This window comes from Rhinoderma darwinii, chromosome 5 (assembly GCF_050947455.1).
Source record: "Rhinoderma darwinii isolate aRhiDar2 chromosome 5, aRhiDar2.hap1, whole genome shotgun sequence".
NCBI classification, from domain to species: Eukaryota; Metazoa; Chordata; class Amphibia; order Anura; family Rhinodermatidae; genus Rhinoderma; species Rhinoderma darwinii.
Window position 1 is genome coordinate 285905992 of NC_134691.1, and position 15455 is coordinate 285921446.

Below are 15455 nucleotides of genomic sequence, written 5' to 3' on the forward strand. Positions count from 1 at the left end.
CTTACTTAGACCTCATGTTATTTTAGCCATATAAATACACCTGTTAAAATAGTTTAGTAGTATAGTAAATTCTCTATGAAAAATGTGCCAATGTTTTCACTGCTTTAACAAGTCTGAGTAATCTAGGTTTAATAGTCCCTTGTCAAAGATGGATGTCTAATATATTCCAGTAAGTGGGTGGCAAGCTATGTCCTAGTGACAGGTGCTTGTTTTATAGCTTGGCAAAGCAATCTCAATTGTAATTGTGCCAAAACACTGAATTTGTGTGTGTACAGAATTCTGACCCGGGTACCATGGTTTTGGCCAGCTGCACTGTAACCATTCCTTACAAAGACCATTGATATTTACAGTGTGCAATTCATTCGTCCAAAGTAAAAGACTACTTTTCCTTGAGCTGTCTTCTGCTCTATGTGAAGTTATTGCCAGGCTATTCTATTGTACAGTTAAAGGAGAACAGCGTATAACATGTTTCAGTGGACTCAGTAGAATGTATTGTAATCTGTTTCTTGTTTGTTGTCAAAAAGTAGCAGATTACTAAAAGGGGCAGATAAAATATTTTACATTTTTTTAGCTAGATGCATAATTCAAAAGGCATCTGAATTTCCCTTATTATTAATTAAAATCTTTTATATAATATAATTACATCTTCTGCTATTCTGTACAGAGAATTTAGTTATTCAGATAATTGCAATGTTGCTTAGATTCTGTTTTTCCTACTACATTCATTCTCACACACGTAATTTTTTATTAGGTTTTATGATGGCTTCAGATTTTATATCGATGATTTCCTGGTCAGATTAGAACCCAAGTATAGACCACATTGTACATCTTTGAAATCGTTTTTTTAATAAAAATGTCTATCAGTGTGATTGGTGCAACTTTCAAAATTTTGTTTTTTAATTATTTTGATTGTTTGAGATACAGCTGCTCTGTATACTGTAGCAGTTGTATCTAGTGCTAAAACCTGTATCTGTCATGTCCGCGGGAAAGTGTCGGGACAGTGTCAGCGGGTCCTGCGTGTCCCTGACACGCAGCGTCCAACAGCTAACGATCATATCTAAGTTTCAATTACAGGTGGATTTTGCGTGTCAGAGACACGCAGGACCCGCTTTCATAAAACCCATCAGTCCCACGGACCTGATGGATTTAGGTCTTAGCGCACGATACAGCTGCTCTGTCTGTATACAGGATACAGAGCAGCTGTATCTCAAAAGTCAAAATACATAGCCTTTAAAATGAAGACAAAAGCCTCTAACACTAAGAATAATTATAATATCAAATATTTCAGAATTAAAATGTTCCCTTTTTTGCTTTTGGGCACCCTACCGCCACTTTAATTCTTCTGTCCCTCTAACAAAAAGTTGTTCCCACTGGTATCCCTGACATTGTTACCCTTCAAAGAGAAAGTAAGGCTGCAAGCAACTGAGACATACAATTTTATTTTGTTGAAGGGGTCTGTCACCACTTTTGGCCCCCACACCACTAACACCACTAGATAGGTATAGAGAAGACACCTATGATGGCGATCATACTGCAAGCAACGCTAAGAAAATTACCATTTAATCTTCTTGTGCCGTATGCTAATGAGAGGACAGTCAAACACATCACATCTTATTAGCATATGGCCAGTGGCGTAACTACCGCCGTAGCAGCAGTAGCGGCTGCTACGGGGCCCGCGGCATGAGGGGGCCCGTGTCGCCCGCCGGCACGGGCCCCCACCATGGCCGGAGGCTCCGCTAGCAGCCGCTATGGCTGCTACAGCGGGACACCACTGAACACTACGGCAGAGCAGGGAGGTATCTCCCCGCTCTGCCATTAACTGGTTCCCGACCGCTGGCTGTATTTTTACGGCCAGCGGTCAGGGTCCTTAAAACCCGAGCCATAGACTTTCTACGGCTCGGGTTTTAACTTGCTGCCCGCGTGATCGGGCAGCTGAATGTCGGGTCTCCGGCAGTCAGTCACTGCCGGGGACCCTGAGGAGAGGATAGAAGCAGCTTTCGCTGCTTCTGTCTTCTCTGATCACTTGTACACAGCGCTGAATGCGCGCTATGTACAGGAATAGAGACAGCAGCAGCGGCGCTGTCTCTATTCCTCCCGGTGATCATGTGACTCACATGATCGCCGGGTGCCGTTAGTGGCAGGCCGCTTCTGGGTCTTACTAGACCCAGCACAGCCCTATTAGTGACAATCGTCACTATGAGAGGGCTGATTTCCCCTGTAACTGGGGCTGCTGTGCAGCTCCAGTTACAGGGGAAAAGATGGTGTAAAAGAAAGAAAAAATATATATAAAGTTCCCCAAAGGTCTTCTTTGACCTTTGGGGGACAGACCATAGTAATAAAAAAAAAATAAAGTAAAGTGCAAAAAAAATTTAAATAATAAATACACATAAAATACCCACCCCAAAAAAAACGTCCCCCCCGCCAATCATTGTTGTAACGCTAGCGCTGACCCAATTACCCTAATATAGACATGTAATATATAAAAATTTACGGTAGAAAATGGCGATCACAATTTTAGGGTAAAACTATGTTATTACCAAAAAAAAAATAGCTGAAATGTAAAAAAGCTTATTTTTTTACTATTATTTTCAAACTTTATGAATAAAAATTCTAAAATGGCAAAAAAGGTGTGTATAAAAATGATAAAAAAATAAAGCTGCATTGTCTACGGAAAAAACGTCGCAAAAATCACGTCGTTAGCCCAACAAATAAAAAAGTTATAGCCATTTAACTAACACGTGCTAAAAATGGCTAAACGGTGTCTGGTCCTGAAGGCGCAAAATAGAGCAAAAAGACATGTATCCCCCCCCCCTCTCCACAGGACAGGGGATACATGTGTGATCGCTGGCAGCGATAGGGAGAACGGGGGACTGAAAGTCCCCTGAAGTTCTCCATCACAAACCTCGGACTTCCGGGGGCCTGTGTCGGCAGCTCCGTAGAAATGAATGGAGCGCCGGTCGTGCTTGTGCGCATGCGTGACCAGCGCTCCTTTCATTTTTATTGAGCTGCGCAGACGCCGGAAGTCAGAGGTTTGTCATGGAGAAGTTCAGGGGACTTTCAGTCCCCCGTTCTCCCTATCGCTGCCAGCGATCACTCATGTATCCCCTATCCTGTGGAGATCCTGTGGAGAGGGGATACATGTATTTTGTAGGACACACTGTAGGTCGCATTTTTTTGGGAGGGGGGACGCTGTATGGCGTTCCCTACAGGGGGGGGGGTGGCTGTATGGCGTTCCCTACAGGGGGGAGCTGTATGGCGTTCCCTACAGGGGGGGGCTGTATGGCGTTCTCTACGGGGGGCTGTATGGCGTTCCCTACAGGGGGGGCTGTATGGCGTTCTCTACAGGGGGGGCTGTATGGCGTTCTCTGCAGGGGGGCTGTATGGCGTTCTCTGCAGGGGGGCTGTATGGCGTTATCTACAGGGGGGCTGTATGGCGTTCCCTACAGGGGGGGGCTGTATGGCGTTCTCTACGGGGGGCTGTATGGCGTTCCCTACAGGGGGGGCTGTATGGCGTTCTCTACAGGGGGGGCTGTATGGCGTTCTCTGCAGGGGGGGCTGTATGGCGTTCTCTGCAGGGGGGCTGTATGGCGTTCTCTGCAGGGGGGCTGTATGGCGTTCTCTGCAGGGGGGCTGTATGGCGTTATCTACAAGGGGATGTATGGCGCTATCTACAGAGGGGGGGCTGTATGGCGTTATCTACAGGGGGGGGCTGTAAAAAAGGCACTATCTACAAGGGGGGGGGGGTTGTGTGACACCCAGGGGAGGGGGGGCCCCAGTCAAAAGTTTGCTATGGGGCCCAGTCTTTCCTAGTTACGGCCCTGCATATGGCGCTTGAGTATTAAAAGTTAATTTTCGTAGTGTTGCTTGCAGTATGATCGCCAACATAGGAGAGATAAAACTTGTCTCCTCTATACCTGTCGAGCGTCGTTAACAGTGTGGGGGAAGGGCAAAAGTGGTGACAGACCTCCTTAAAAATACAAAAAAACAGATATGTAATGGCATGCCATACATCTGTTAATGCTTTTCTTTTCTGAACTGCATGCTGCAGAATTTTGTAAAAAAATAAAAAAAAGGATGGCAATTTGGCTAAAAACAGTATGCTGACAGAAACCTGTCAAGTGTATTCCAAATGGACACTTTTCTATGGGAGTATATCTCTGTAATCGGGAGATGTATGGAGCCAACATAGGCGGCGCATGGAGTGCCTACTGCTCTATAGTACAGAGCCACAGGAACTCCATGTGCCTCCATATGGCTAGTCTTAAATGGTGGTTTATGACACAGTACTGTGAAATATGTTATGTAGTGGTGTATGTTTGACCATATTCAACTGTAGTTCATTATATTTTGTTAGTCTCGAATCATCTATGGATACAGAAAAAAGTACCATACATTAGTACACTGAATGCCCACTTTATTAGAAACAACCTTCTAGTAGTGTGTTCGATCTCCTTTGGCCTTCAGAATCGCGGCAATTCATTGTGACATAGATTCCACTAGGTATTGAAATCTTCTGCAAGAATATTGGTCCATGCGGATAGGATAGCTTCTCGCAGTTGCTACTGAAGTGTCTCGCTGCCATAGGATAAACAGCTGCCATGAAGGGATGAACTTTTTTTTTTGTTTGGCACAATGCTTAGTTGAGCCCTACTGTTGAAATGTCCATAAACGGGTATCAAAGGACCCAGGTCTTGCCATGAAAACATCCCCCACACCATTACTCCACCTCTATCCGCCTGAACTGCTGACACTAGATTCATGCTGCTTGCGCCAAATTCTGACCCTCCCATTATCATAGTGCAACAGAAATCTGGATTCATCTGATCAGGCAATGTTTTTCCATTGCTCAGTGATCCAAGTTTTTCGCTCGTTTTCCCACTGGAGTATTGCTTTTCTGTTTCGTCTTATAGCCCATCCGTGCTAAGGAACGACGAGTTGTGCATTCAGAGACGATAGTTGGAGCACCAGCAGTGTATTTAGCTGCAATTTGCTTGACTGCACCGCCTGTTTGTCAAAACAATTCTTGTCATCTTCCTCTGACCCATTTCATCGATGAGTTGTTACATCCACAGGATCCCCTTTCACTAAATGTTTTTCCTTTCACGAAATTCTTAGTATATTCTCAACATTATTGCCCGAGAAAACCCCACAAAAAGGTTGGCAGTTTTTGAAATAGTGGCCCCCGGCTAGTCTAGCACAGATGACCATACCTCGTTCGTCGCGCAGATCACTCGCTTTTCCCATTCTAATGTGGATTTGCACTGAAATGGATCTACGGACAACTTGCTCACTTGATTTTATGCTGCACTCTGGGGGTGACGTGTCTAATTTCCATACAGGGGAGCTCCAAGTGAAAGGGACAGGGTCTGTAATAAAGTGGCCAATAAGTGTAAATTAGGGTACAGCATGAATTTTTATCACGTGGGGTTCAAAATGACCAGCTGTGATCCACCATATTCATTGTTGGACTTCAAGTATAAGCTCAACTTAGAGCTCCACTTAACAGTTTACATGTGGAATAAACCAACATAAAAAGTTAAGTTACTAAATAGATACATTGCTTTACTTATCCTGATGCTGAGTGACAACCTGTATTATAGTTCAGTTTGCAAATCATTTGATAAATATACACTGTACAATGAAGAAATAGATACTGTATGTACATTAAGTATATACATTAGAGATATGTAAGTGTTAGTGCAACTTAACAGAAATGTTATTGACAAAAAACTACCAAATATACAGTATGTACAATGATAACTACTCTGTACAACTAGAAAAACATCTTTACTTTATAACGACACAATCCCAGGAGGAAGCATCTGATCATTGTTTTACCGGAGTATCTATTGTCAAAAACCCATCCATGTGTAAGTCACATGTGAACTAGGGGATGCAGCAAGCCTAAAAGAGAGCCTAGTCCTGTATACTATAGTGACTAAAAGTAATGCTTGACAATGACTCCAATCCGAACATAGCTTCGAAGAAGAAGTACAATTTTACTTCTGCACAATTGTTGTTATTTAATGTATAAAGTAGCGTCCAAGCAGTTTATTGTATTCAATACCTCATATATGATGTCCTGATTTTTTTAGGGATTATGGGTGTAATCTTGTATACGACGATGAAGAAAAGGCTGATTGTTGAATGGGGGTAGCCAGGAAACCATAGATTTTCCTAAAAAGTAAGTAGACCAGGGTCACTGCACAATGGTGCGGCTTATTTATGCGAGGATCACGTCAAACTCATGTGCCTCTATATTTCATCAACGAAGAAAGACTCTTCTACAATAGGAATGCAATAATTTCCAAAGGTGCTAACATGAAAGATTTCAGAAGTTCAGATTCTGACAATTCATATATATCTGTAAAAAGTAATAGCATAAAATAAAAGGTGCATCTCTCATGATGCTGAAGGCTGAGGGAGGGGTCAATTATCCCAACATCTGGGGGTATAACCTGGCGTGTTTGAGCAGACACCTGCTAGATTGGAAACATGACACAGGGTTTCATTCTAACACTAGATTGGAGAGGCAGCTAGCAGTACCTTGGGATCTCATGGCTTCGGTGCACACAACATTTGCATTTCTCCCGAAGACCGTTAAGAAGTCGTCCCTGTTACAAGATACTATCATTGCCTGGAAAATATTGCGCAAACATTATAATCTTTCTTACCGTATCTCAAAACATATGCCCTTATGGCAGCACCCGGAGTTTGAAGCGGGCAGATCTAACAAACTATTGTCAAAATGGAGAGAGGGAGGGATAGCAACTTTGGGGGATATGTTTCATGAACAGGAAAAGCGGTGGTTGACCCTGCAGGAGCTTCAGACCAGATATACATTTGTACAGCATCAGCATTTACAATATTTGCAAATACTAACTCACTGTAAAACTAAACTTGTAGATATAGCGGATGAGGTTCCTTCTAACTTGTTTGACTCGTGGTTCTCGGGCACTCACAGACGCTCCATTTCCCAATTATATCGTACTCTCAGACCGTTACTCCTGAAGATGTCCCCTGCACAGGCCTTTGAGAGATGGGAAAAACTGTTTAGCTTGCCAGGTATTGAAAAGAATATTGAAATGGGGCTGGTGGATTTCAGGGCTCATGTTCACAACGTGAATTGGAGGGAAACCCAATTGAAGATCATCCATCAAGCAATATATGCATTCACTTTAACCCCTTCAGTCTCCCAAGCAGATAGGAAAACATCCTGTCCTAGGTGCAATACCCCAAGAACGGACATGTATCATGGCCTTTGGGCCTGCGCAAATATTCAGCCGTTTTGGAGGGAGATAACATCCTTATTGCAGCAAGTGGGCAAATTTAAAGGGATTGTGGGGCCAATGGAGGTCTTATTTCATGTACAACATGATGGAGAACTGGTGGGGGCGGAAGTGACACATCTTTCCCCCATAGCTCATGCCACACTTATGGTGGAAAAATAGGTGTATACTCCAGAATTGGCTGATAGCAGAGGTACCAAACCAGAGTATGGTTGTTCAGGGGTTGCGGAAACTGTTCTATCTAGATCGAACTAGCATCTTACAACATAAAGACACACGGGGAAAGAAATTCTTTGAGAAATGGAAGCTGTTTCTTACAAATCACTTCACTAGTTCGGAACGAAGGGACATCATAGGCCCATTCACAGGATCGCCTTGGTATTTGATTGAGAACCTCAAGGGCACTTTAGGGGCACTGAAGGTTTAAAGTACATAATATCTATATTTTTTTCCATGTCATTAACTAGCTGCTTGGGTAGGTGTATTGTTCCATTAGGCTCCAGTTTTCGTTCGTTCGTTAGTTAGTTAAATGATTTTCTGTAATTCTGTCTACAGGGATACACAGCAATAGCAATAACAGTGTTTACATGCCAGCAGAGATGACGGCTGGATAGTTGTCTCACTGACCTAACATCCATGATTGAGCTTACTTTGCTAGGTTGTATTTATTATCGCCCAAGATCGGTATTCCTGTCTTTGTATTATTGTATGATTATATGATTATGACTGTGTTTTCGAAAAATCCAATAAAAATATGTTCTAAAAAAATAAATAAAAAGTGCATCTTGACTTGCTCACTTTGGTATCATTTTCCAAATCTGGTTTCCATGTCTCTTATTACATGGTTTTATGAACAGAAATGTGTTGGCGGTCTGTGTGCTCCCTGGCTCCATGCACTTGCCAGTAGGAAGGTGTATCACTGACCCAGCCTGCAAAAAAAATTAAAAAAGATCAAATATCATAATTTATTTCAATTCTTATGTAAGACATGCTATTTAAACAACTTTACTAACAGGCTTCGGATTTTAGTAGATACTCAATGGTAAATAGTATGGAGACAAACATTTGTAGCAATAATAAAGATATTAATATCCGTTATGCCTAAGGGTATACAATCACAAACACAACCAATAAAGAGGAAGGTGCTGCGTCATGTGACAAGAAGCTTAGATTACAATGTGTAAAATGAGCAGTATACCCAAAAGGTAAAGCAGGGCAGTCTTGTAAAATGAAGAGGGGAACAAACATGTAAAGGATCTGCCAGACACAGCTTCTGTGACGACGCCCGTGGTTAATCAGTCTGCACCTGCTCCTAAGTCTGATAGAGTGACTCGATCTGCTACCACTCAGGCTGGTAGGCTGAGGAGTGGGAGAACCTATCACAGCCTGGCCAGATGGTTCTAGCTCCCGCCCTCGGTCTATTTATACCTTCATTTCCTGCTTGTCTCTGCCTGTGATTCTTTCCTGTTTCCTGGCTCTGCTGCTCCTGCTATCATTATTGACCTTGCTTCATTTTGACCCTGGCTTTACTGACTACGCTCCTGCTCTGCGTTTGGTACCTCGTACACTCCTGGTTTGACTCGGCTCATTCACTACTCTTGTTGCTCACGGTCTTGCCGTGGGCACCTGCCCCATTTCCCTTAGCTTCTGTGTACCCTTGTCTGTTTGTCTGTCATGCAAATATTGAGCGTAGGGACCTTCGCCCAGTTGTACACCGTCGCCTAGGACGGGCCGTGCAAGTAGACAGGGACTGAGTAGATTAGGGCTCACCTTCTCCCTACCCCGTCATTACAAAACAGCAGGGAAAAAAATCAGGCAGTCCCAGAAGAGCACTGAATTGACCCATGGTACAAAAATTCTATGAAGGTTCTGTGGAAACAGATTGTAGTCAGGACTGGCAATAGTGAACCAATGTCCATAGACTCCACTTGTTAAGCTGAAGACCAGGCCAGCCTAGTCTATGGAGAAAGAAAGGGTTTGTTGGGTCACAGAGAATGTCCTCTAGATCCCTGAAAGGGGCTTTTTACAGGTGGACTGTGGCATTTGGAGCACATTCAAGTCTCTGGATGTATAGAGCTAAAACAAGTAAATGTGGGCTTGGGTGGTGTCAGAAGTCAAGGTAGATTGAACTGCCTATCTTGTCACTGTGTCAACCAGGGACACCAAGCAGAGTTGTCATATATAGAAAAACACTGTAGAGCCATGTAAGATCTAGGATAAGCAGGACACCAAGGGCCGACGAGTGTCTAGAGGTGAGACCCCAGGGGGATCACGGGATTGTTGGCTGTAGGGCCCTAATCCGAGAAGTCCTTACGACCTAGCCATACACATTATATTAAGGTCATCCACCATGCAGCTAATCAGTTGTACTTAGGATCATTTGTACACACAATTAGAACATCGACTTGGCAAATTAGAGACAAAGATAAAAAAAAAAGTTGTTAAAAAAAATGCACTTGCGCAAAATTACAAACAATTATCTGTACCCTGTCGATCATACCATACATTCATAGTTTCAGCTGACTTTTGTCCAGCTTTTAACTAATGGGTTTGGGCCATTTTAGAGTGTCCCTCTTTGGTTTGCACCCAAATCAAAGTCAATTTGTATTGAGTCTTCCATGAAATTGAATGTGCGTTGAGTGGAAGACAGTTGGAGAAGAAATTACAGTGTATATGTGTGAAACAGGCAGAGCTGTGTAAGCTATCATTTCACATGCACTTTGTAAGTAATATATTTAATAATAGGCTACGTAATGTAGAACAATTGTCTAAGATCATAGTCTTAAATATTTAAAGCGCAAAATTAGTAAATCAGTTTTATTGGGTTTCTTCTAAGGGTTTACAAGTTTAGAAACCTTTCACCTTTACATTTAAGTTCACATATTCAAATGTGCATAACTATTAAAGTGTAGCTAAACGTTCAACAAACTTCTGACATGTCATAGTGACATGTCAGAAGTTTGGATTGGTGGAGGTCCGAGCACTGAGACCCCTACCAATCGAAAGAACGAAGCAGCTGAAGCGTTCGTGTGAGCACTCAGCTGCTTCTTTCTGTTCGGCTTTTTACGGAAAGCCGATGTATCGGAGTACAGGCTCATAGACTTTGAATTGAGTCCGTACACCGATACATTTATTTCCGGAAAAAGCCGAACAGACACGAAGCGGCTGAGCGCTCACACGAGCGCTTTAGCTGCTTCGTTATAGCGATTGGTGGGGGTCTCAGTGCTCGGACCTCCACCAATCCAAACTTCTGACATGTTACTATGACATGTCAGAAGTTTGTTGAATGTTTAGCTACACTTTAAGAAATATCTATAAAGTCTTTCTTTTACTAGAATGTACACAATTTAAAAGTCAAAGATCCTTATACATACGATATCATCATAAAGAATAGGTAGTGACGATAATAGAAGAAATTATTATTGAGAGATTTTGTGGTCTACCCATGTGTTCAGTTATCATTGGTTTAAAAACTTTTTACTATAACAAGTCACAACTTACATATTATTATTTTTTTATCTCCTGTATCATATACATCCCTGACAAACTGTAAGAATGAGCATTATGGCATTGTGTAGAAAAAATACTGATGCCCTTTCTCCAGCATTGGCTTTTCAGGACAGAGTTTTAACACAAAATTTTAACTATATTTATTTATTTATTTGTTATTGCTAATAATATCTAACACATACACATTCTATTTTTAATTATTTATACATTGTTGCTGTTGGAGAGCTGTTTCAGAACACTCTGGTACAGGCAGTGACTAACCTGCCAGGAAACCTGTGATTTAAGGGGGGCTGGCCCTAAACTGACACTCCTGATTCCTGACACCTTCTCATAGTGTTCTTCTGCAGCTGCCACCAGGGGGAGCTCATTGCTCCTAACTAGTCTAGTTGTAGCTGTATAAATCCATATACACTTAGCTTCTCCTAGTGTTGATTGCAGCCAGCCCGAGTTTTATCACTTACTTTGTGAACGGAAGAAGAGGATTTGGAGCTGAATGGGGCATATTTAATATATTTATGCCAGAGAGAAATGCAAGAGCAATGTTTATGAAGCACCTGCACGCCTCTTTCTGACACATACGTATGTGTGCATAGAAGGCATCAGAGTCACACATTTATAAATCAAAAAAAGATTCTGCCTTTTTAATTAAAAAAGAAGTGTAAAACAATGCCAACTCTGATTTATCAACAGGGTGTGAGCATTCTTGGTGAATCAGGCGCACGCTGCACATGGAGAGATACCGGTGCACCGCTCAGGTGTTGCACCAGTATTAATAAATCTCCCCTTATAAAGATATGTTATAAAATTATAGACTATAACAAAATGTAGTACAAAAACATATTGCCAGTTTTGATATATAGCATAATAAGGGCTAATCACATTCTTTAAAATAAACATTTATTCAGAGCTCAAGTTTCAGCTATATGAATTAAGTAGCATCACTAATGCGTCAAAAAAAGTTAAATGAAAAAGAAAAATAATACTAAAAAATATTATTGGAAAAGTAAATAGTCACAAAATAGTCCTTACGTCTTCCATTCACAGCCATCAATGGATAGCAGGAGTCCAATTAAAGCACCTTGACAATCTCTAAGGCCTCATGCACAGAGCCGTATTTAGGATCTGTATCACATGCATCCTGAATACGGCACCCATAAACTGCTATAGGTCCATATTGTACCTCTGTGAGAATAAACCATGGGCACAATATGGCGGCAAACCTAAAAAGGCCTAATCCTAAAGGGAAGAATAGTATAAAGGAAATACGTACCATTGTATTTAATGTAGCCTCTCCTACAGCTAAACAAAACATATAAAAAACAGCACTGTGTGAACCTGCCCTTATTAATTACCTCATCGACTCTTTTTTTTTATAGTTTAAGCAATTTGTGTACCTCATTAAAATCCCATGTGGATACATCATTGAGGGTACAGTTTCTGAGGAGTACCTTTTCATTTCTTACATCTAGGCATAGAGACTCTGTTGCTTTTAACTGGATCTTCTTATCATAATAGACAAGTACCTAAAAAGGGAAACATTTATGTATGTGAATCATATATGCTTTCTTTCAAAAACATTGCCCCACCTGTCTATAGGTTATGTGTGGTATTGCAGCACAGCCCCATTCACTTTAGTGTAGCTGACCTCCAATACCAGACACAACCCGTGGACAGTTGTGCCACTGTTTCTGGAAAAAAGCAGCCATGTTTTTCTAATCCCGTACGGCCCCTTTAATTAGAGATATATACAGTTACTAGTTTTGTATACTAAAGTACAGCCAAATGGACCTTAGAGGCAGCTTAGCCATTGTTAAGGCACAAATACGGCATGCTGGGGGAAAAGGAAAAGGAAAGTATGGTAAATAGATGGGTATAGTAGGTTGGGTCTAGGTTGCTTCACCATTCTCATGATAAGGCACAAATATCTCTGGAGCAGACCAACTTTTTTTTAACTAGGCAATATTAATGGTATATTTGGGCCTTTTGGACCCTGTCTATTTAGATTAAAAATCAATCTAAAATTATTGGTGTAAATTAGCAAAAATTTTCTGTGAAAAATTTGGTGGCGCGGAAACTGATTGTGATTAACTGAATATCAGATAAACCTTATTTGAAAATGGAGATAAAAACAGACAGTGAACCAGATTGTTATTTTTGCAAAATTAGCTTTATTTGATTATAATAAAAAAAAAAAAGGATTTTACAAAATGTGGAAAACCTGGCTATCCCATTTAAACAGAATTTTTAAAGGGAATGTGTCGCTAGAAAAACATTTTTTTTTTTTAGTTAAACATTTAGTGTATAAATGATTAAACATTGTTCTAATTTTTTTTATTTTTTTCACGAGTCAGGAAATATTATAAATTAGATTCTAATTTATAACATTTCCCTGTGCTGGTCACTAGAGGGAGCAATTCCCAAAATTGCAGCATTGGCATGTGGTAAAGCAAAATTTGAGAAGACACACTCGCTCTAGCGTCCTCAAACAATCCCCCCTCCTTTATCCTGGCTAGTGCCAGGAGAAAGGAGGGGATTGAACGTTCAAACCGCCTACACTGTGTGTCGCCATTTTTTGAGCGAACACACAGTGTAGTAGGCTTACATACAGTGCTAATTACACAGTAAAACACGAACATACACAGACATAACTTACCTGCTCCTGCCGCCGCCGCTCCCTCTGGTCCGTCCGCTCCGTCTGCTCCCTCCGCTCCTAGTGCTTGCTTCAGAACACATGTTCCGGAAGCCGCGACCGGAAGTAGTAATCTTACTGTCCGGCCGTGGCTTCCGGTCCACAAGAAAATGGCGCCGGATGCCGCTCGGCCGAAGACCTTCCATTTGGACTGTGTGGGAGCGGTGTATGCGCCGTTCCCACACAGACGGCGTACAGCATAGTGAATGGAACGGCTCCCGTTCACATTCACTATGGGGCTGTATGTGCCGTATTCCATGTCTGTATGTGTCGTTAATCGACACATACAGAGATGAAAAAAAAAATGGCAGCCCCCATAGACAAGAAAAAGTTCGAAAATAAAAAAAGTAAAACACAAACACACAAATAAATAAAACATTTTTTAATAAAACACTAAAAGCAAATTTATTTAAAAAAAACATTTTTTCGCGACACCCTTCCTTTAAAATGAGCTATTTAAAAATTAAGTTATCTTTAATAAAAAATATTTTAAATATCTATTAAAAATTCCATATTTTTTTTAACCACATTTTCAAGGAAGGGGCAGGATATAGTTTCTATGACTGAGATTTGTTCTAATGATCTTTTTTTTTGTATGGTAATTAAAATATAAATGAAAAAAACAAATTCAGCTGACCGGAAAAACTACCTGATTCAATTTGTCATCACAGCTGGAAAGCTCCACCAGCGGAATTCTTCTGTTATATGTATACTGCACACACTGTCCAGAACCTGAATTAAAAAGCTGTAAAAGTTAAAGGAGATGGGTTTACATTGACTATAGAAAAGTATTGTAAGGTTGTCTATGATTGTAAATACTTCAGGTTTTTAGTGAAAAATGGTTAGGCGGGATTCACACGACCGGGTCGTTCCCGAGCCCGAGTGTCGGCCGGTAAAATCGGCCATTTTGCCCGGCCGGTTTGCATAAAGTTATGCATCCGTGCCGGGCCGGGCAGATCCGGACAGTGACATCAGCGGCAGCTCCTGAAGGGGAATCCCCATGTGTTCGGGGATTCCGCTTCAGGAGTTTCCCCTGATGTCACTGCCCAGATATGGACAGAGACATCAAGCGCTCTGTCCAGGAGCGGAATCCCCGAAAACGGGGATTCCGCTCCTTCAAGGAGCTAAAGTGCGGCTAGCACATAGCAGAGCGGGGAGATACCTCCCTGCTCTGCTATAGTGGCGTCGCTACAGTAGTAGCAGCCGCAGCAGCAGCAGCTGCTGCTACTACTACTAGCGGCGCCATCGAAGGTGTCGCCGAGCCAGGGTGCTTTTAACAAGCAGGGGAAGGGAGCCAGCGCAGCGCTCCCTTCCACCTGCTGTACACCCCGGCCCTGCAACACAGTGTACAGCGATGCCATTCGTCAGAATGGCATCAACTCCTCCTCCTCACATGCACTCTGCGCTGTGAGGAGGAGGAGATAGAGCGCAAGCGCCGGGAAACCCGGCCATCACTCGGAACACATTCCGGTGATGGCCGTGTAATACCCGGCCCCATAGACTTGTATGGGAGCCGGGCGGCCGGGTGCCCGGGCAAAGATAGAGCATGTCCTATTTTTTGACGGCCGGATTTTCCGGCCGTCAATAAATCGGTCGTGTGAATAGCCCCATTAGGGGTCTATCATTCCTAATGCAGCCGGGTGCCGGCCGATTTATGAACGGCCCGCACCCGGCCGGGAAACCCTGCCGTGTGAATGAGGCCTAAACAGTTGTGCAATGTTTATATAAATAATACAAATCGTAATAACAAAACGAATTCATTTTGAATTTTTTTTTATTATATAAAGAAAATATGTATTACTTGTCCTGTTGTTTTGAGCACTGAATACGTAGTGTTAATGGCAGGATCAATATCAGATAAAAACCATGTAAATCCTTTACATCCCAATCGTAACCGGAGTTGCTTCAGCTCGGATACATCATTCATCTTTATCTAAAGCAGGGAAAAATAATGTTATAATTCCAGA

General features: G+C 42.1%; 1 protein-coding gene across 1 annotated transcript in view; it reads right to left on the reverse strand.

The window, feature by feature from the left end:
• Positions 1-5208: 5208 nt before the first annotated feature.
• Positions 5209-15455, reverse strand: part of GALNT15 (polypeptide N-acetylgalactosaminyltransferase 15) — a 41672-nt gene continuing 31425 nt past the window's right edge. The window contains exons 7-10 of the mRNA XM_075828619.1: positions 15290-15421; positions 14138-14233; positions 12194-12322; positions 5209-8218 (exon numbers count right to left, since the gene is read on the reverse strand). Of these exons, the coding sequence (XP_075684734.1) occupies positions 8084-8218; positions 12194-12322; positions 14138-14233; positions 15290-15421 (492 nt within the window). The 3' untranslated portion in view covers positions 5209-8083. The remainder of the gene's footprint in view (positions 8219-12193; positions 12323-14137; positions 14234-15289; positions 15422-15455) is intronic.